Source organism: Podarcis vaucheri (assembly GCF_965113315.1).
Source record: "Podarcis vaucheri genome assembly, chromosome: 8".
Lineage (NCBI taxonomy): Eukaryota > Metazoa > Chordata > Lepidosauria > Squamata > Lacertidae > Podarcis > Podarcis vaucheri.
The window spans coordinates 65796331-65818972 of NC_138766.1; the positions used below are offsets into that span (position 1 = coordinate 65796331).

At 41.6% G+C, this 22642-nt stretch overlaps 1 protein-coding gene across 1 annotated transcript; it reads left to right on the top strand.

The window, feature by feature from the left end:
- Positions 1–4310: 4310 nt before the first annotated feature.
- On the top strand, positions 4311–20583 carry LOC309538436 (carbonic anhydrase 13-like). Its single transcript, XM_082234024.1, has 7 exons — positions 4311–4464; positions 9350–9547; positions 10999–11117; positions 13748–13843; positions 15709–15771; positions 17354–17509; positions 18845–20583. The coding sequence occupies exons 1-7, from the start codon at positions 4434–4436 to the stop codon at positions 18956–18958; spliced, it is 777 nt and encodes a 258-aa protein (XP_082090150.1). The 5' UTR covers positions 4311–4433; the 3' UTR covers positions 18959–20583.
- The last annotated feature ends 2059 nt before the right edge of the window (positions 20584–22642 follow it).

Sequence of the window (22642 nt, forward strand, 5' to 3'; positions counted from 1 at the left end):
CGTCTACACTGACTAGCATTGGCTGTCCAGGATTTCAGATAAGGAGATATGACGTGTGCACTGGATGTATACATACATACCTGCACACTCATGTGCTGTTCTAAATGCCACATGGATGCACCTTTAAGAAGCAATCACTTTGCCCAGAACTGCTGTAGACAATGCTAAAGAAGTCATAGACAGAAAAGAAGAGAAATGGCTTGTGTTCAGCTTGCCTGGACCTCTGCTGAACGGCACATGGGTCAGCCCAGAATTCTGTCTTCTTTTTGTGTGATATATTGACCGCAATTACGTACTTTTCCATTCTATTCCCTTTCAGATTGGGGTATTATGCAGTTCTCTTATAGCTCAGAACAGAACTCTGGATGCATTCATCCAGAAGTTTGGTTATCGAGAGGTATTTCATTCTTTTGCCAATCATCGAAGCTAAGAATTTGTTCCAACAGCAAAACTACTGAAACAAGGAAGTGCCTGAGTGCACAGAGAATTGCACTACCTTCAGGTGCATACTGGTTTTAAAGTTATGACAGAACGGACTTGCCAGTACAGCACATTTTGTGATAAGACATAGCATTCTTATAGCCCTTGCGTTGCTTTATTCCTACAACAATTCTGAAAGGTAGGACAAAAAAGATTATTACCCACATACTGTGGGTAAGAGAAAGCTGAGGCTGAGAGGCTCATGAGTTTTTGGCAAGAGGTGAGGTTTGAACGGAATCACAATTCTGTTTCTTAGCCACCGTGCTATTCTGACCCACTTTACGACAGCACATAATTATGGAGGCAAAACCTTAGAGGGGAAAACTCACATAGTTTTGAAATAGTTGGAGATCAGTGTGTTCTATTTCAGAGGTACCACACACTCTTACATTAGCAATTCAGTGGTTTTCTGAAGGCTTTTTACTCAACACCAGTTTACCAGTGCAGCAGTAGTTGCAACAGGTTTTTCATTATATGGGCTGGGGAAAGGGCAATCTCTTATCTCCCTGGCCAGTGTTCTTTGCACTATCTCCTTGTTCTCACATATCCCTTTTGTGCTCATTCTCAACAAGCATCTCTCTCTTGCTGCCTTGGGAGCAGATAAACCAAGAGGCGGCACTGAACAATTTGCCATTCGTGTTCATTTCTTGCCTACACAATGCATGCCAGTGGCTGTACAAGAGCTATTCCGCTGTGTAGTGCAGCTGCTTTCTCTCTGTCCCTTTGTAGTCCTAACTGTAAAGAGGGGTTGACAGGCGAGGAAGATATTCTAGATAGATGGGCTTACCTTTCAAATAGCAGGTTAGGACTGGATGATCTTCCTGTGATTTCTACTGAATGTTTTCCATCCAGATCCGGAAAACCTGCCATGGCATGCATGTAATGAGCACATTTCACATAGTAAGGGCTATCACCTTACATGTACAATAAAAGCTAAAGGACCCCTGACAGTTAAGTCCAGTCGCGAACAACTCTGGGGTTGCGGCGCTCATCTCGCTTTACTGGCCAAGGGAGCCAACGTTTATCCGTAGACTGTTTTTCCGGGTCATGTGGCCAGCATGACTAAGCCACTTCTGGGGAAACCAGAGCAGTTCACAGAAACACTGTTTACCTTCCCGCTGGAGTGGTGCCTATTTATCTGCTTGCACTTTGACATGCTTTTGAACTACTAGGTTGGCAGGAGAAGGGACCGAGCAACAGGAGCTCACCCCGTTGCGGGGATTCGAACCGCCAACCTTCCAATTGGCAAGCCCAAGGCTCAGTGGTTTAGACCACAGCGCATGTATGAAATCAGCTTCCCCCAACCTGGTGCCCTCCCCAGTCAGTCTGATCCAAAATCCCTGAAGGACAGCAGGTTGGGAGAAAACTATACTAAATATGCACATAAGCTTGCTCAGTTCAGAAAAATTAAAATACAACAGCTACCTAAGACATAGCAGAAAAAGAGCAACTGTAGCCAAATCACGTACATATTTTACATCTGTGTGTAAAATAGTGCCTTTACATACACGATTGCAGTGGAAACAAAATATAATATGCCTGCAGTGTTGTCCGATTATATCAGTGTTAACATTGATTTCTAATACATGCTCATAATAGTTGTATTTCACACAATAGCTCAATAGCAATGAAGGCAAATGGGACAAACTGCATTTTATCAGCAACCTCCTACTGCAGTATAAGTATTCAACTCCATAAACAGCCTGTACTCCCAGCTAAGCACAGTGACATCTCCCACACAAAAAAAGCCACCTCTGAATAAATGAGGTCTAGGTTCCTTCCTCGATACAACCCTAGTATTAGCTAGGAGTTGAGAAAGATGACACAGGGAGAAAGTTTTTGGGTTGTTTAGTGCCAGCCCTACCATTAGGTAGAAGTTGGTGGCTGCCTTGGGTGGCAGAAACTGAGGGACAGGTGCTGGTGGTGCAGTGTTGATGGCAATAGAGTTATGAGTGCTTCAGCCCCTAAGCTAGCTTGCTTCTTTCAGGTGTGGTCAAGGATGCTGTGCTGTCCCTGGTATTGAAGCATGAACAAATGAATTGATTTATTTTGGTCACTGACCAGAATGAGTATTGAAGTAAGATTCAGTTCTCTGGTCAGTTGACTTCTTCTATGGTAGAAGGACATCCAAAGGTCTTGGGCTGACTCTGGGGTTGCCACAGGTAAGGAAAGGAATGTAAGAGGGAAGAGCAAGTCAGATTTATTTATTTTTAATGGAAGTGGAGCTACTGTACACTAACCTGGTTTTAGTTCTGCCCAAATTGCGTAAAATGTGTGTGATTACTTTACCAGGCATGACCTGGAATTCTTGCCCATGTTGATGCAACACCCAATACATTATCCTTCGGATGATGACATTGAGGGACACCTTTGTCTATGCTTAGGGGCTGACTAATTGCCCTATTTTCAGTTGAGAATGACTTCATGCCACCACCTGCTATGCCTCACTTCCAGCGTACATGAAGTGATAATGTTCCCTGAAACATATTCAACAGAACTGGAAAGAAATATATGTATAAGAATGATAGTCAATTTTCAGCGCAGCTAACTTGCTAAAGCTGTGGCAATCTTAACTGGATTGGTTTGAAATCTGGCACATTTATAGAGGAGCTCATCAGGCAGATCATGTATGGAAAGTTTCAAGTGATTAGTCCAAACAGATGTCATTTTTAAAAGCTACAGTTTTTAAAATGTATTTATTTGCGTTTTTAGTAATGCCAACTATACAATAAAGCAAACATGAAAATAATACACGCTTCCCTTCAATCCCTACCCTAGGATATTTTTTAAACTAAAGGAGCACTAATACTTTCATTGTTGAATTGCTGATAAGCTCCTAATGGCTCTGCCACTTTCCTATGTAATAATAACATTAGTATTAGTAGTAAATAATAATAATAATAATAATAATAATAATAATAATAATACTCCGCCCGTCTGACTAGGTTGCCCCAGCAACTCTGGGCAGCTTCCAACGAAATATAAATAAACACAACAACAGAACAGAACATCACACATTAAAAGCGTCCCAATTCAGGGCTGCCTTTAGATGTCTACGGAATGTCTTATAATTATTTATCGCTTTGACATCTGACAGGAAGGTGTTCCACAAGCTGGCGCAACTACCGATAAGGCTACCGTGTGGCTTGTATACATCTCAATCGTGCAACTAATGAGTTAGCTGTGGCTTGGACTGATCTGATGTTTTACTAACAGCACCCTCTCTAGTCCCTTCTTACTCATAATATTCCTGTTTAGGAGGATTGCAGTGCCTACACAGAAGCAAGTCCTATAGAACTCAGTGGGGCTTACTTCCCAGCAGATCGCACTGCAGGGCTACCCCGCCGGGAGCGGGGGGCGGGCGGGGGCCAAAGCTGGCCTAGATGTATTTGGGAGCTGAACCTGCAGGAATCCTTCCCGACGTTCCTAATCCATTGCGCATCTTACAGGGAAGTAACTCGTTGGGCTACTAGCTAGCACGGCTAGCTAGGTTCTACTGCCACTGCAGCAGTTCCTGGGAATCGCAGGTGGGCCGACTGCTGCCATGCACACGTCCAGTTTGCAGGCTTCCTAGTCCCTACACGCGTCTAGTCGGTCACCGTAAGAACAGGATGCTGGACAGGATTGTGTGGGGCTAACCTCGGAGTAAAGCTGCCGAGGATCGGCCTCGAAATGCTTCCTAATACATCTCTATGAAAGCAGAGAGGGCCAGGCAAGGCGACAGAACTTGCGCCTTGCGCGCCTTCTCAAGTGACAGGGCTCCCGCGGGTGGCGCCGCGACGCCCTCGCTTGGGTCCCCTGGCGGCCAAGCGCGGCGCTGCAGGGCGCGCGGAGCATAAGAAGGCGCCGCGGGGCCGCCCTGGGCGCGCTTGGTCCCTGCCTCGCGGAGCGTCCGCCTCTCTTTGCCCCTGCTGCCGCGGCACCAGCCAGAGCATCCCGTTAGGGGACTAGCCATGATGCACTGGGGATACGATGAGCACAACGGTGAGGGGGGAGAGCTGCTGCTGCTGGCTCTCTGGGGCAGGACGGGAGGCGGCTGTAGGGACCGGGGGGGGGAGGGCTGAGGTGAGGGGGGGTTCTCAACCTCTGGGTCCCCAGATGTTGTTGGACTACAACTCCCATCATCCCTGACCACTGGTCATGCTGGCTAGGAATGATGGGAGTTGTAGTCCAACAACATCTGGGGACCCACAGGTTGAGGAACACTGGCAGATGTTTGTTTTTAATTCGGGCCTTGGCGACATGCAAAGTCCGTGCAATAAGTGAGTTAGAAGGCATGGGCAACTTTTTAAGTGCGGTGCGGCCAGTTCCACCGCACGCGCATCTAGATCCGGGGCGTGTTGCTTTAGTAGTGGGATTTGTTTGCAAGTTAGGCGGTTGTAGGCAAGTGGAGGTGGGAGAGGGATGGATCTCTAGTAGGTGCTGTTAATCACAATTTGCCAAACAAATTAACGCTTTGAAATGGGGTTTAAAGTAGGGATTTTTTAAGCATTGCTGCTTCTGGGAGATTACGGGGAACTTCTTAATTGATAACAAGGCTTGCAAAACTTAAAACAGCAGCTGATTTGTAGTTTTTTTGGGGGGGCAAGGAAGGCATATATATATATATATATATATATATATATGCAGGTTTTGGTGTCTTCGGGTGTCTTCCCGATATATATATATATATTGCTAAATCAGATGCAAGACAGTGGTGGTTTAACATGAATTGGTTTCTTTTTTCCCTTTTTGTGGTATTGCATTAATAATATTTTCTGAACTAACATTACTTTCCATTTATTCCGCTTCTATAAAGGACTATAACTCTGTAAAACGTCTGAAATATGTGCTAGGGCAGTCTACACATGAGACCTTTTCTCTGTGGCACTCAAAAGCACATGTATTTCAACTCGATTCTTTGTGTTATGTGTGAATGTTGTTCATGTCAGAAAGCAGGGGGGGAAACCAAACATGCATTCTAGCCAGTATGAATTTTACCTTCATGTTTTAGAGCAATTTAGGCAGCAGTCCTAACCCCATTACTTGGGCATAAGCCCTGTTGAATTCAGTAGGACTGAACTTAAACACAAACCTGTATGAAGCATTTGGAGGTGTTGAACCACCAAAGTGATTTGCTGTGATGCCTTAGTGTGAAGGAGTTCTAAACTTAAATTTTACCTTAATTAATACTGCACACTTAAAAATATATATTAAATCGCTAAAGATCAAAGTGAGGAATGGGGAACAAGGATTAAAGCAACAATGAAAAATAAAACAGAATAGTTGCAGAACTCAGCTCTTTTCAATTTCATGGTGTCTCTGCGTGCATTCCCCATTTCTGCTTGCAAATACAGTCTATGGGCTTTTCTATATCCCTCATGCCTCCTTTAATTCTCCCTCTTTCATATGGCTTTCCCCTCCAGCTACTGATGTCCCACACTTTCTTCTCCCAGAATCTTAAATCCAGAGGTTCCCTATGCAGTCAATGCAGCTCTCTATTCAGATTTTCAAAGTATATTATAGGGAATCTCTGGATTTAGAGAGGGGAAAGTGTAGAACAGCAGGAGTTGGAGAATTCTACTGAACTCATGGTTCTTTGGGATCAGGGATCATGTATAAAATATAGCACATAAAATACAGTATAAAATACAGCATCTCGTGCTAGAGAAAGGTGTGAGCCAATAATCAACCTTTACAATTAGGGTGCAGCTTACATATTTCCTTCTTCACCAAAACAACCTTGTTTTGTGATGTATCCCTTAATCCCTCCAAGCTGAATACATCTTTGCATTCCCTAAATTTCTGGAGGCTCAGTTAATGAGCTGGGGGACATCTCTGACTTTTGATACTTGTTCTACCTTACAGAATAAACATAATCTAACTAATAATGCCACTTTAAAACCAGCACTTCTTAGTCCATATGTACCTGGCAAGGCAACTTAGTAAATGGAATGGTTCAGCATTACCTTCTGCAATCCTGTACTCACCTATTTGGTAGTAAATCCCATTGAACTCAATGGGATTCGCTTCTGATTGTACTGGATGTATAGGATTGTACTGTTAAAAGCTCTCTATGCTGTATTGGGTTGCAGTTGCCTAATCTTGATGCAACAGAAGGATGGATGAGGTCTGTTTAGCAAGACACATATTGAAGATACAACGGCACAGCTTTGTGTTCTGCTGCATATGGTGGCGCACCAAATGATTTATTATATGTCTTCTTAATAATATATGATACTTTAGCAAGGTACCTCCTTTGCAAACTAAATAGAAGGCTGGCAAACATCATGAGCAGTGTTAGTGACATGCAGGGCTTTAGTGTAAATACAAAATGTTGAATGGATGCCCCATGTGTTTTCTCTTTCATTGGGGGCTTTGCATACAAAATGTGTGGAATGTTCTAGTTGCACATTGGAACCCCCGGTTTCAAGAATCTGTGTGAGCGCACTGGAGATCTGGGGAACCTTGGCTGATGTGGTACTATTACAAGCTGTGCTGTGTGTTGAAAACACAGAAGAGTTCTGAACTGGAAATACCAGATCATTTCTTTACAACTAGAATAGTTTTCAATAGAAAGCAGAGCGCATGGAAACGCTGTTTACTTTCCTGCCGCAGCAGTACTTATTTATCTACTTGCACTGGTGTGCTTTCAAACTGCTAGGTTGGCAGGAGCTGGGACAGAGCAATGGGAGCCCACCCCGTCACGGGGATTTGGCAAGCCCAAGAGGCTCAGTGGTTTAGACCACAGCGTCACCAAATGACCTGGGTAGTGTAATCCACACACTGCTTAAGAACTCCTGCTACATGCACACAGTAGGACTCAACTTCTAAACAAAGCATGCACAGGATTGAACTCTAAATCAGATGGCATGAAATTAATACTTCCTTCTTTGCCGTGAACAAAAGCCAAATTACAAGTCCTTGTGCAGGCTTAATTAACTTACAAGTTGCACAGTTGAAAATTTACAGTGGTAGGAAACGTTACTTTGCAAATGGTGCTTTTGGGGCTGTATGCTAAAGTAATTCTATAAGCTGAAAAATCTTTCAAGTAATTGTGTAGCCAACCCATTTTGAGGCTATAATTTGACATACCACATATGGTAAGAAACACAGTTTGAAAGCCTGTGGGACAGATAATCTTGGTGAGACAGAAACATGTCTGACGTCGAACAAACTGTGCATCCCAGATAACATTAGGTGTGATGATGTTTTCCAAGAATTAGAGGCCCAGAGTGGGTCAAGATGTTATCTTGCCAGACTCAGTAGGTTGCCTTCAGTAAGTAAGCCAGCCTCAACCCTCTGCCTGCAATCTTGGGCTAAAAATACTTGCCTACCTTACAGAGCTGTTGTAAGGATTTCTGAGCTAATGTAAGATAAATGACACTGGACGACTGAAATGTGCTATGCAAATACTCAGTACTATAATTCATACTGCTAAAATGAAGTGAAAACAATTTTTTTCTTAACTTTTGTGCTCCCCCCAACAGTATTGGGAGGGGAGGAACGCTTTGGTGCTAGAGACCTACAGCTAGGATTAAAGCAAAGATCCCTGGAAATCTGTGATGAATCAATATTGGCGTTTTTATTTGCACACTTGGAAACTGACTGGCAGATCTCCAGAAGGCTGCTTACAATCTTCACAAACATTCTAAGGAGCTGGAAGCCACCGGTAGGATAGCAGAGGAGGTGTATACCCTAAGTTTCACCAAAAGCATTCCTGACAGTATTAAGGATATGAGGCTACACTGGAGTTATTCCCCCCTTGTGAAGAATTCTTGAATAAAAGGAAGTTGATAACTAGAATTGATTCTCCTACCATCCTGCTAGCATTTCTTTGTTGTTGTTCTTTAGAATGTTACATTATGCATTAACATGCAAAATTGGACAAATCTCCAGGGCTGGTCACCAAAGCATCTAAAAATGTACTAGTACCTGTGGTTTAACCGTTATTTCCCTTCTCCCAAGGAATTGGGAGAACTGCAATTTTATGAACTGGGGAGGGTTGTTTAATACAGAGTGGTCTAACCCCTTCACCAGTTTCCAAGAGTTTTGGAAGATAGCTGTGACAGATTAAATGGCATAAAATTAATTTAAGTGTAAATATTCTAAGAACTTGTTTTTCTTTTTTCTTTCAAAGGCTGGCACCTTCTAATAAACTGAACTGTTTTTCAAAGGATGGCACCTCCTAATAAACTGAACTCTAGCCTAGGAAATTGGTTTTCAGCCCTGTCATTTAAAATATGCATGTATTATGTGAGTTAACGCCACCAAACGGCTGGGGGCCTGGTCCACTGTGGCTATGTAACAATGGCAGAGATCTGAGATAGTAGCTGAATTGATTGTACCACTTCAGAAGGTACCACAGAATTGTAGAGTTGGAAGGGACCGTGAGGACAATCTAGTTCAATCCCCCTGTGATGGAGGAATATGCAGCTGTCCCATATAGGAATGGAACCAGAATGAAGCATTTTAGATGTGTCAATTGCACATTAATCAGCTCGTGGGGAAATGTTCTCTGAATCTATTGCATGTGTGTCAATTTCAGGTGCCTGCTACATTCCTAATGACCAGAATGCCTGGAAGTAGGCAGAAAATGACCCACCCGAGGGTTCTAACCCGCATCCTTGGGTATTTAATTCATATTAGACTTAAGACCTATTTATGTAGAGAGAGCTGCCTTATAGCTCACCAAAGACAACTGGGTGGTGTACTTTCCATCCCTTTAGACCCATCCATTTTTTAATTATCTGAATAATATTTTTTAAGAAAAAAAATAAGAAAATCCAGGTAGGTTCTTGTGATTACTTTCTCACGACAATTCCTTTGTTTCTCTGGCTGCCTGGAATGCATTTTAACGAACACCTTTTTCTACTGCAATACATTCTAGGGCCTTCTCGCTGGAAGGAACTTTTCCCTCTCGCGACTGGAGACCGTCAATCTCCCATTGATATCCAAACTGAGACGACCAAATATGACCCCACTCTGCGTCCTCTCTACCCTAACTATGACCCTTCCTCCGCTAAAGTTATACTCAACAATGGACACTCAACCAGTGTGGAATTCGATGACACTGAAAATAAATCAGGTTTGTTTTTGTGGTAGATTTCATTCTGCTTTCGTTTTAGGGCGGTTTCTCAGTATTTCCTGAGGTGAAATAACATGACGTGGCCTGGTTTGCATGGCACTTTAAACTATGATTTGCTGTGAATGGGCAAAAGGCCACATTTCGCTCCTGCCTTCTGTGCTCTGGGGATGAAACTAACCGGAGACTGGCTTGGCATGACATAAAACAAGCACTCATTGTTTGTTTGAGGAAATGTTGCAATTGATAGGCCTGGTTTGCAAGTCTGGTAAACCACCAGAGGTAAACCAACATCTCATAACACATAACTGATTTGTTTCAGCTTATCAAGGACAGGACTTTAGGAGGAGCAAAACACTAGTGATGCGAGCCTCATGTACCAGCACACTGCTCATTTCACCTGAAACCATAGTTTATTTTAACTATGGTTTAAAGTGACTTGCAAGCTAGGCCTATCGTTTAAGATTATTTTAGGATTCTCATAACATACACAATTGCATCTATCTGAACTTACCAGAGTTCAAACGCCCTAGCCTCATCCTGTCTGAAGATATTTCAGTCTTATACACAGCAAGTGAGCTGAACAGTCGTCCCCCCCCCCCCGCACGAACCCTGTTTAAATTGGCAATATTCCTCTTCCAAACACAGCTTTCATTTAGTCTGCAGCATAGTTGGAGCCTTTGTTTCTGATCGTAGGTCTGATTTCATGTGAGCAGTTCAGATTTCTCGTTTCTACTTTTGCCTGTAGTCAGCGAGCAAGTTATGTCCCGGCCCTAAGCTCATTCCCGCAAAATCTGAAGATTAAGGGGCAGGGGGATTGAAACAGCAAGTCAAGTGATTACCTGCTAATTTCAGATGTTATTATGTTCAGATGTGGAAGATCTTAGTATTAAAAAAACATTTTCATAGCAGATGGGCAAACTTATTTATACAGACAGTTCTGCTGCTAGTATTAGAGGAGAAAATATGTACACACACCTGTGCAGAAATTCTAAGAACTGCCTTACTGAATTCAACCCAAAGATCCATGTAGTCCAGCAATTTCCAGGAGAAACAGGGAATTTACAGGGAAACTGTAGCCTTGTGCTATGTCCCCAGTTTTGGTAGGAGTAGTAGTGCTGGAAGAGGGCAAGCTAACCAGTTCTCCCAGCAACATGTTTCAGATCTAAATTGCTCCCAACTTTTGTATGTTGCCTGCATTTTCTATTGTGGAGATGGAGATTTAGATCCAGAGAATTGGGGTGGGGTGGGGGTTAAAGCCCTTCTCCAGTGCTGTGACTCTGGTCAAAATCAGAGTTTCCCTGCAACTACCGGTACTTTAAAATTGGGATATCCAGTCGCACTTCTTTCACATCCTGCCTGTTTTGGCCCCTTTGGCAGTGACAAGGAAATGTCACGTTTCTCTTGGGTTCCCAGTATTCTAACAATGCTACCCTTCATTTTTATATTTATAGTGCTGAGTGGGGGTCCACTCATTGGAAACTATAGGCTGCGGCAAGTTCACTTCCATTGGGGGCCCAGTGATGACATTGGCTCTGAGCATGCAGTGGATGGGACAAAATTTGCAGCAGAGGTAAAGGACTCCACTGAACTATATGAATAGTTGTGATTTAATGACCGCATCTTTACAGCCGTTCTTTGATAAGCAGGCCTGTTTTTAACATGTCAAAGTGATTTCTGCAATGGAAAGACCATTCGTTTACAGTTGTAAATCTCATTATGCTTCACCAGGACTGCTCTCTCTCCCCCCCCCCCCAACTCCCCTAGAATATGCCTCTTATCATTTCTGGAAAAGGCATCCAGCTGTATTACCAATCTGCCTTTCATTTGTATACTGCACAGAAAAGTTTCTATAAATTATGCTGACTAATGGGGGCTGATTTACTCGTTACACAGCATATATAATTTCACTGTTTGCCACATATTGGTGGACACCAATATTTGAAGGAAGACACATCTCACTAAGCACACATGGACCCCCATGGAGGAGCTGCACTATGCTTTGGCTTCCTAGCACATGTCTGCAGTATGCCTGGATGCTCATTTCCCTTTCAAGTGTTGCAGTATCCATTGCATATACATGTGCTAAACAAGGAGGACGTACCCACTGTATAAAGTGTGGCAGTCCTCAGAGAGTTGGCTGTCTTGTATGTTTATTGCTGAAGGCCACAGAACAGAAAAGCACAAATGTTTACATTTTGCCATTGCTTCTGTGGGAGTTCATTTTGTTCTAAAACATTAGTTGGATTCTCGTAAACAAGCTGAGGAAATAGTAGCATTCCAATAAACAGGAAATGCCCTAAAGCAACATGGGCATGACTGAATCCATTGTGGTGATAGCACTTATGTGCAGAAAACACTTAAGTATCAAGGTTTCATGTACTCTGATGCACGCACTGTAATTTAGATGCGTTGGCCACTCTATTCAAAAGAATATACACTTGTATCTGCTGCCTTCATTGAAATAAACAAGGAATTACTTCCAAGTGAAGGAGCTTCAGGTGCACATTGAAACTTTTGATACATCAAGGTTTCCCTGCACCAGGGTGTTCAATATTTTTGCTTCCTCTGGCATTTAGTTGTTTCAGTGTTTGAAATGGAACTTGTCATGCAAAAGCCACTATTCGTAACTTAACACTTTGGAATATTGATTCCCCCACCTTTAAAAAGTGTAAATGGGCTTCTGTTTAACTAACATTAAGATGCGAACTTTTAAGAGTCCAGTTATTTATTTTTAATGGAATGGTAACCTGAAATGGATGTACTATAATTCAAGTGCTGAAGACAGAGAGAAGCAATGTCCTTAGTGAAATAGAGAAAAGTGGGGAAATATGTTGAGTGGCTAAAATCAGTGGGGGAAATAAATTTGGGGGGGTGGGAAATGACATTTGCAGTGTTTAAAGACTTATGTTTTCCACAGGAACCAGGTGATTTGGAATATAAAGAATTAATAAGAGGTGCTTAGAAAACAATATGTTCCAAAACAAACATATAGCTGGAAAACAAATAAATAAGTTCCATCTGAGAAACCAAATGGAAAGAGGCAATATCTAGGAATCTTTAGTCAGTCTAAAAAGGTTTCCCACTGCTGGTTATAAACATCTTCAAGAACCAATAGAGAAACCCTTCTGGTTTTGGAGAAAGGACCCTAGAATTGAGACAGAACCAGGCAGAACTATACAGGTGGAGAGTCTTCCGAAGGATCAGTGGCTAGGTGGCAGTTTGCAGTGCTTAGTTCCACGAAGAAGAGGAAAAAGGCTCTTTAATGCAAGAATGCACCTCTGCCTAACTGGCACATGCAAGAAGAAAGAGCTGCTCTTCAGTCAAAGAAGACGACACAACTTCCCTTGGCAGATGAACTCAACAGGATAATGGATTCAAGGTCCCACTTAGCTGGGATGGCCTGTCCACTGGATCCAGTTTTCTCCAGCGGGCTGCCGTCCAGGAGTGCCAATGATGTTGATGATGGTGGTGATTCACACAAGAAACAGGCCTTAAAAGATTTCTCCAACAAGCTGTGGTGCAGAAGCGGTGGTAAGACAAGATACATACATCCTTTAAAAGAGAAGTCACAAGCCATTGGGAATGGGCCTCCCCCACAGTGTTTCAGATTTTACTTGTGTCCTTTCTCGTTTGTTGTTTTCCATTACAATAAAAGCCATTCCGACCGAAAGCATTTGTTTCCTCTTTGTAACATGCATAATTTTTTTTAAAAAAGTTGTGCCGTCCAGCTTTTTAAAAGTGAACCTAAAAGTGTGAGTGTTTTGAGACACCTTTACGTTCCAGAATACGGAATGATTTAATGAATCGAGCAATCAGAATTCATATATTTTACTCATTTGCACTTCCGTAGCAGCCAAGGACCTTGTGTAAACCCTCGAATCCAGCGTGTATATCTGAGGATACCTGTCGAGGGGAAAATGAGGGTGGGGAACATGGCCTAGTGGGCAGGGCTGGCATGTGAACAGGCCAGAGACTGTTTCATTCCTTTTTTTAAATGGCCAAGACTAGGACTGGCTAAAACGGATCTTCAGAGCTTTGGACCAAGAAGCATGGAGCTTCCAAAGGACTTCATACCTCAAGATGGCTTGTAAAAACAAAAAAGTTTTAAACTAGTCCCAAATACTCCTCATGAGATATTATGGAAAGTTGTCAGGCTTCAGTAAAGTGATGATTGATGGTAGTACATGTCTTGCTTTCTAGCTCCACGTGGTCCATTGGAACGCAGACAAATATGCCAGTTTTGTGGAGGCTGCTGGCCAGGCAGATGGATTAGCAGTCATGGCTGTTTTCTTACAGGTGAGAGGTTTTGAGCAGGGGGATTAAATGTATATAATAATAATAATAAATGTATATAATAATAAATAATAATAAATGTAAATAATAATAATAATAATAATAATAATGATAATAATAATAATAATAATTTATAATAATTTATTTATGCCCCGCCCATCTGACTGGGTTTCCCCAGCCACTCTGGGCGGCTCCCAACAGAATATTAAAAACACGATAAAACATCAGACATTAAAAGCTTTATTTACTTTTTATGTATTTTGTCTTTGTATTTTTGTATATTTTTTTTCTTTTATTATTGTTACTATTTTCTATTTCTTATTTTTAATTTTGTAACTCTTTATTGTCTGTAAAATTTCAATAAATATCATTTTAAAAAACAATATAAAAACTTCCCTAAACAGGGCTGCCTTCAGATGTCTTCTAAAAGTCAGATAGTTGTTTAATTTTTTGACATCTAATGGGAGGGCGTTCCACAGGGCGGGCACCACTACCGAGAAGGCCCTCTGCCTGGTTCCCTGTAGCTTTGCTTCTCACAGTGAGGGAACCGCCAGAAGGCCCTCGGTGCTGGACCTCAGTGTTTGGGTAGAATGATGGGTGTGGAGATGCTACTTCAGGTATACTAGACTGAGGCTGTTTAGGGCTTTAAAGTAAGGTTACCAGACGTCCCCATTTCCTGGGGACAGTCCCTGGATTTACAAATCAGCCCCCTGACAAAATCCATCCATTCCGACTGAAGTTGAAAAGTGTCCCCGTATTCACTGAAAAAAATCTGGTAACCTTACTTTAAAGGTCAGCATCAACACTTTGAATTGAATTGTTTGATTGAAGTTAAGCGGTTTCTAGCTGTAATGATATAAAAGAATATGGAAAATTGGATTTCTAAATAGGTAAAAATTTAATGTTATAATATATTAAGATCAAAGATTAGGATAATAAGGAGGGAAAGAAATTGCTGAATTAATTAATTAAATTGGAATACAAAAAAGGGAGGTATGAGGAGGTCAGGGAAACAAGGATATAAATGTAAGATATGGAAAGGTTGATTTTTTATTTTTCTCCCCTCTTTTTTCTGTAAGTGTACTTATTCTGTATTTTTCTTGTATTTTTATTTTTGTCTTTTACTTTTGTATTTCTTGTTTTTATGTAATTCCTTTTTCTGAAACTTTAATAAATATTTTATTAAAAAAAAACAAAACACTTTGAATTGTGCTCGGAAACATTAAAGTTAAATGTAAAGGGGAGCTATGAGCCAGACTACATGCAGTGCCAAATGCACCACTTGTTTCAAAAATACAGAAATAAACATAATTGGGGAACGACGACACCAGGATTGGAATTGTAGAGTAGAGGGATAACTCTTCTTGCAGCTCAGCCCCAACAAATAATCCCCTCCCTTGAAGCTGATGTTTGGCATGGAGTGAAGTTCCTTTTTGCATCAATAGAAGTTTGCTTCTCACAACTAACAGCATCATTGGTTGGGGGAGGGGGCGTGTTACGTGTGTGGCACAGGAAGAAAGAATTAATGCTTCTCCCTGCAGTCCTGACCCTGACCCACCAGCAACTGCTATTTAAAGTTGTTTTTTTCACAGAACTTCAACTTTTAGTATGATTCAATGATTAAAAAAACAAACCTGACACATGTTCCAAGAAGGACTAACTAATATTTTGGAAATATTTCCATTTTTAATTGTTCGTGTTTCTGGACTTTTTTAAAAAGGCGTTTTTTAATATAGTTTTTAAACCTTCTACACTGAGCATTTTGATGAGAAAGCAGTTAATAAATTTAAAAGAATCAACAAAATGAAAAATTACAAATCTGTCAGCTTCCCTAAGAAAGGCAAATAAGTTGATCTTTGTATTTACAGGTGGGTGAATGCAATTCGCAGCTGAAGAAAATCACAGACCATTTGGACGCCATCAAAATTAAGGTAAGTTAATTCTAAATTTGGGTTTATATCCAATGCAGCACTAAGGAACTATCCCTGAAGGCAGAAGGATTTCCACTTATGCGACTGGACTTCCAAACCCCACTTCTCCTTCCCCTGCATGACCCCCTAAAACTGTTTTTGGGGGGTTCCCTGAGCCCCCTAGAGGAGAGTTGCAGGGCATGCACAGAGTGGGGAGAAGGGGGAAGTCCCATTGCACAACAGGAAGTCCTTATGTTGATGGAGCAAGACAGCTGAATACTGCTCTTGGTGTTTTCCACAGCCCACAACATTATTCAATGTATTTCTTTATTTATTTCACAATATTTATGTACTGCTTGATTGTAATAAAACCTCAAAGAAGGTTTTTTTTTGGGGGGGGGGGACATCAACGACGACAATAAAATTACCAGTTAAAAACAGCTATTTGAAACATAAAATAATAAAATGAAGCCAACCATCAGATTAAAACATGTCAACATTCAACATAGCTATAGGAACACTCTGGTGTTCACGGAGCCTCTGCTGGCTATATCCAATTCCTTGTTCTTTGAAACCAGAGGCAGACCCACGCTGCTTCCCCTGCTGAATGAACAGGACACACATGCAGAATACCTGCCATGTTTAGCTATTCAAGCATATTCTGCATGTTACGTTATTACGAACGCTTAACTTGAATCTCTTGACTCATCTCATAGAATTATAGAACTTTAAAGTTGAAAGGAACTCTCGCTTAAGGTGGAATCTACACACATTTAAAAAACATTCTGAAAATGCTTTTTCTTAAAGCGTTTTTAAAAAGACATTGAATTTTCCATAAGGCTCACCATTGCCATCTAGTATCACATTGTATATTTAACTTAAAACACACTTAAAACGTTTTATTTGCAGCTGTGTAGATGAGTCCATGGGACGCAGGTGGCGCTGTGGGTTAAACCACAGAGCCTAGGACTTGCTGATCAGAAGGTCGGCAGTTCGAATCCCTGCAACGGGGTGAGCTCCTGTTGCTCGGTCCCAGGTCCTGCCAACCTAGCAGTTTGAAAGCACGTCAAAGTGCAAGTAGATAACTAGGTACTGCTCCGGTGGGAAGGTAAACGGCGTTTCCGTGTGCTGCTCTGGTTCGCCAGAAGTGGTGTAGTCATGCTGGCCACATGACCCAGAAGCTGTACGCTGGCTCCATTGGCCAATAAAGCGAGATGAGCGCCGCAACCCCAGAGTCAGTCATGACTGGACCTAATGGTCAGGGGTCCCTTTACCTTTACCTTTTACTAAATGAGTCCATAGTTGAACCCTCTGCTCAATGCCTGACAGGTGGCCCTCCAGCTTCTCTGCAAATGCCTCCAGCAAAAGTGAGCCCATCACCTCCCAAGGCAGTCTGTTCTGCTGACAAATAGTTCTTCCCTTTAGAAAGCATTGCCTAAAGGTTTTTCCCCTCCCTTTCCCCAGAAATTGTTCTTCTTTACGGTGCCGCAAGACACCAAGTTATTTGTGCTGCAGCAGACTAGTGCAGCTCCGTCTTCAAAAAGCAATAAGCAAGATAGGAAATGGCGCATGACGGTTTCTGCTCATTTCTTTCTCTCCTCAGGGTAAACAGCACAGATTCACCAACTTTGATCCTTCCTGCCTGCTGCCCCATTCACTGGACTACTGGACTTACCTTGGCTCCCTCACTTCTCCTCCTCTTCTTGAAAGTGTCATCTGGATCATTCTCAGGGAGCCTATAAGCGTTTGCTCAGAGCAGGTGCAGTTTAATACCTCTGCCTTGTAGAATAACATCTTCCAAGTTTAAAACCAGGCCTATGGCACCCACAAGAATATTTACAATCAGCTATACAGGTTTACCTTGATTTTTGAATGGCTTAGTTCTTGAACGTTTTGGCTCCCGCACACCTCAAACCCAGAAATGACTGTTCCTGTTTGCGAACTATTTTTGGAAGCTGAACATCCTACGGGGCTTCAGATTGGCTGCGGGAGCTTCCTGCAGCCAATCAGAAGCCACACTTTGGTTTTGGAACGGACTTCCGGAACGGATTCTGTTCGACTTCCAAGGTACGACTGTATCTTGATCTTAGGTGAATATACCTGCCACCAGCTTTAAAAGTCCAGAAACTTCAAGTCTGCAGGCCTAAGCATAGTTATTAGAAATAAATCCCACCCCAACTCATATTTTCCACATGGCTGGCAGAAATTTTGAGGATTAGTTAAAATGTATACGAGATTTGTACAAGTTCAGAGTGATTTAATGAATTTATTATTTCTTATAACCCACTTTTCTTCAGAGGATCCAAGGCAGCATAATGTGCCCAGAACAGAGAGTCCTACTGGATCAAGCCAAAGGCCCATTTAGCTCAGAATTCTGTTCCCACAGTGGCCAACCAGATGTCTGTGGGAAGTCCGCAAGTTTGTGTCTGTGAATGGATTTAGGCAGCATATACCTTTTCAACATTTATACAGTGTTGCAGTAGGAGGATGTGTGTGGAGCCTTCCTGGGTGGATCTGCACACAGGGGAAAAAAGCTATAAATAAGTCAGAAATTAAATTGTTATAGCAAAAGAAATAAAAGGCTATGAAAATTGCTTAGAATTTTCTCTCTCACACACGCCATCTGGTGGTGCATGTTTATAACACATTCAAAACGCTGTTTCTTGACTAATGTAGCGACTTGAGTCCCCTTGCTGTAATGAGGTCTGAACTTCTTGGCAGAATTGCCACACCTACAGTAGGTTCTCTATTCAGTTCATTTAAGGCAGTGATGGCCAAACTTGACCCTCCAGCTATGTTGGGACTACAGTTCCCATCATCCCTGACCACTGGTCCTGTTAGCTAGGGATGATGGGAGTTGTAGTCCCAAAACAGCTGGAGGGCACACAAAGCTATTTTCCTACTGAAGGTAATAAACAACACGAAGTGCAAAGGGGCTCTGTAATCTCCCAATCATTGACTCACGCAGAAGGTTTTGGATTGGGACAGTGCTTTGGATTGGGGGAACCTAAATGATGCATGTAATTGAACTTTGGGGTGAGTTTGGGCATCTGAATCACTTCCCTGCTGAATCTTGTGCCATTTTCGTCCACAGCTAGCCAAATTCCGCAACCTCCTCTGCACTGGTGAGGGAGAAGCTGCCTTCTGCATGCTGAGAAACTTCAGACCGCCACAGCCTTTAAGGGGCCGGGAAGTGAGAAGAAACTGAAGGGGAGAAAAAGCAAGGATAATTCATAGCAATGGCTGATACTATTTAGCAAGCGGAACCCATTTTAATAGGTTATGTTAAGTTTTAATTATATTTTTTTTTAAGGATACCTTCTAATTAGGTCCCGATTTCAGTAAATAGAAAGCATTTTTAAGTCCTAGGTATTTTGAGGGAGAGGTATAAGCCCATGCTTACGTTTCTCAAGTGAAATAGGCAGACCTTAAAATGCTTCAGATTTCCTGGATTGTTCCCCTAATTTTTAGCATGCAATCCATAAATATGCTAAGGTATTATAATTGATAGATACTGTTTTGTTGCTATATAACTATGATAGGCAGGCACTCGCGACTCAATAAAAAGAATAGGATTTATGTTGTAGTAAATAAGATTGGGTATTGTGGTTGGTTAAGATACAGTTAGTTATAGCAAAATAAGAGTTTTTCAGAGCTGTAGCAGTTGAGCCAGTCTTGTGTTTTGCTAGGTATGGTGATGCTCTCTTATCTAGGTTGGGCAGATATCTGTTGGGAATGTTGGTTGTGGGGTGGCCTATCTAAGGCAGAGGGTTAGACCAGATGATCCATTTGGATCCGTTTCAACTTGCCCTGCGTTTACCACTAGCATTCCCACATGAAAACTCTGGGTGTCCTTTAGCAGATACCTTAGTGGTTAAACCACAGAGGTTCAAACTCACTCAAATACATAGTATAGATGTGGTGGGATCTGATCATAGAGAACCTGAGATTCCTGCCATCCCTCCAAACATTCTCCACAGGCCCCCTTTTCCTGCCCCCTACAAACTGGAAGGGAAAAAAAATGGGCCACGTTATTTCCTAACTTCCTTGCCAGAGGCCATATCTAGAGAATAAGTGTGACTTAGCTGTGGCTTAGATAGTGACTTAGGAATCATCACTTACCTCAGAAACTGCCAATTCCTTAGAATTCTTATAGCCTTGCATCATTTGCTTCAATGCCTTAAGCCTTAAAAAAGGAATTGAGGTTTTTTGAGGAAAGCACCTTTAAGGAGCAGAAGCTTCTGGTGGCCGAAATGTGGAGCTGAGGCCTAATTAGATACTACAAGGAGAAGTGTGGGTGCTACTGCCCCACATCTTCGTGGTCGCTAATTATTGGGGGTAAAGTGTGACGTGACAGTCATATCAGCATTTTCCCACTCCATGAAACACACAGCCACGTATCAGGGGAAAAGGTGAGGCAATGCTAACATAGCAATGTCACCAGGGATGTTTTTCCAATTTACCTTTACTAGTAAAGACATGAGTTCATAGGACAAGTGTGTGTGTGTGTGTGTGTGTGTGTGTGCAATTGCACATTCATGTCTGTATGTCAGGATGTTAATGATGCTTTGCCTATGGTATATTTACATATATACATATATTCAGTCCAGAGTTGTACCTAATATTTTCATGTTGTCTGAATGGCTGCATGGAAGATTCTAAAGTTGTTTGCGTTGTGACAGGACAACAGTGAAGCTAAATTGGCTGATTGCATGTTTTCATATTAGAAGAAATGGTGGTGGTGGGGTGTTCTAATAATTTATTAGCAATAAATTGAGTTTATTCTGCAACTTTATATTTATGGAATAAATAAAAGCAAGTGAGCCAAATGTTTTCATGATTTTTTTGTTTCTTTTTACTCTGCACACATGAATAGATCAACATGTTGCTCTAGGTTTAGTTGCCTGTTAGAATCATTTTTTTAAAATTGCACAGTAAATGGAAACAAGTTGGGATTGAGTCCAGCTGCCAAAAACTTACACTAAGGTCCTAGGGCACATTTCCCTGGATGTAAGTTCCACTTGATGGCAATGGGATTCTGCTACACCAGAAATAATTTGTGACTCAAGTTTTTACAGTATACTCCTATGGATGGCAAGTCAGCTCCCTTGATTTCAGTGGGGCTTGCTTCCAAGTGAGGGTACACATGGCATTGTACACTTCACTGTGGTAACTCAAAATAAGCTGGATGCTAAGACTCAGGTCACAGCCCTGTGCAAACTGACTTAGGAGCAAGCCAGATTGAACTCAGTGGGGATTTCTTCTGCATAGGCATGCATGAGATTGTGTTCTCACTGCCAACAAACCAGATTGGCCCAGTTTAACCAATACATTTACAAATCATGAAGTAGGATCATTTTAGCAATATTGATCTGTTGTTACCGACAGATACACTGATGCAAATGTTTAATGTTGGGTTATCATAATCATCAGTAAATTTGTATACTGCCCTTCATCCGTAGATCTCAAAATATAAAATTACATCTGTTGTCTTAGCTGCTGAGGCATATTGCTGCTCAACAATACTGTGTTTGTGCAGTTCAAGAAATCTGTGGCTACACCCTACTGCTTTTATCCCTCCATTTTCCGAAGTAGTGAGACATCCTGGGGCAGTGCTTAACTGGGTTTGGTTTCTGTTGAAGGAGAGGCCACCTCACCCTTACAGCATTTTTTTTAAAAAAAGATATTTATTAAGATTTTCAAAAAAATTACAGAATAAAAAGAAAAAAGAAAAATACAAAATAAAAATAGTTAAAAAACAGTTCAATCTTTCTATCACATATTTTTCATTTGCTTATTTCCTGGACCTCCTCACACCTTCCTTTTCTGTATTCCAGTTCCAATTGTTAATTCAGCAAATCCCTCCCCTCTTCATTCATCTTAATCTTCAATTTTTAAATATTATAACATTAATTTTTTTACCTATTAATAACCATTTTCTCATATTCCCTTATAGCATTACAGCAAAAGACCACTTAGTTTCTATCCAACATCATTCTAACATTCATTAATTTTACAGTGTTTCTGTAAATAACCTTTGAACTTTTTCCAATCAACCCTTACAGCATTTTGGTTTATTTCTAAATATATAGGTTGAACGTACAATAGGTGGAGGCAAACAGCATAGCACGCTTGCAGGCAGCAGATTCACAGCCCCTCACCAGATCCCCAGAGAGGCAGCAAACACCCCAATCTGTTTAACCTTCCAGAGCTCAAATCTCACTGCCACTTTCTCTGTCTATCCCAAACTGATTTCTTTCTTCCTTTACACATCCACAAGCACACTCCAGGAAAAGAATAAGTCACCTCTTAAATATAAACCACAAAGACTACATTTTGGGTCAAAAGGAGCCAGCATCAGATCCCTGAACCTTGTATGAGGAAGGTGGCTTTTTCTGTGTTCAACAGAAACGATGGGTTAATCCAACTATATAAAAAATAGCTATATAAAATAACTATACAAAAAATAGCACAAATGCACTAATTTTCCATACAACAGGGCTCAACAAAGACTTCGCTAATTAATTGGACAAAAGTCAACAGATTTTGAAGCATGTAAACAGCTCCTTCCAATCAGTAGGTGTCACTACAAGCAAAGTAATATTCAACATGTAGATCTATAACTATATGGGTTATCATTACTTGAAGCCGTTAAGTTAGATTAGTGAGCTAAGCCATTCAAACAGCAATGAAATATACATGGACAATTAAAATCAAGTAAAATGCTTGACTCCTTTGAAGAGGTAATCACAACCCTTTTTTCATGCAAAGGCTGGAGAATTCATGGGATGTACAAGTATAGTACAAGACAGTAAAGGTAAAGGGACCTCTGACCGTTAGGTCCAGTCGCGGACGACTCTGGGGTTGCGGCGCTCATCTCGCTTTACTGGCT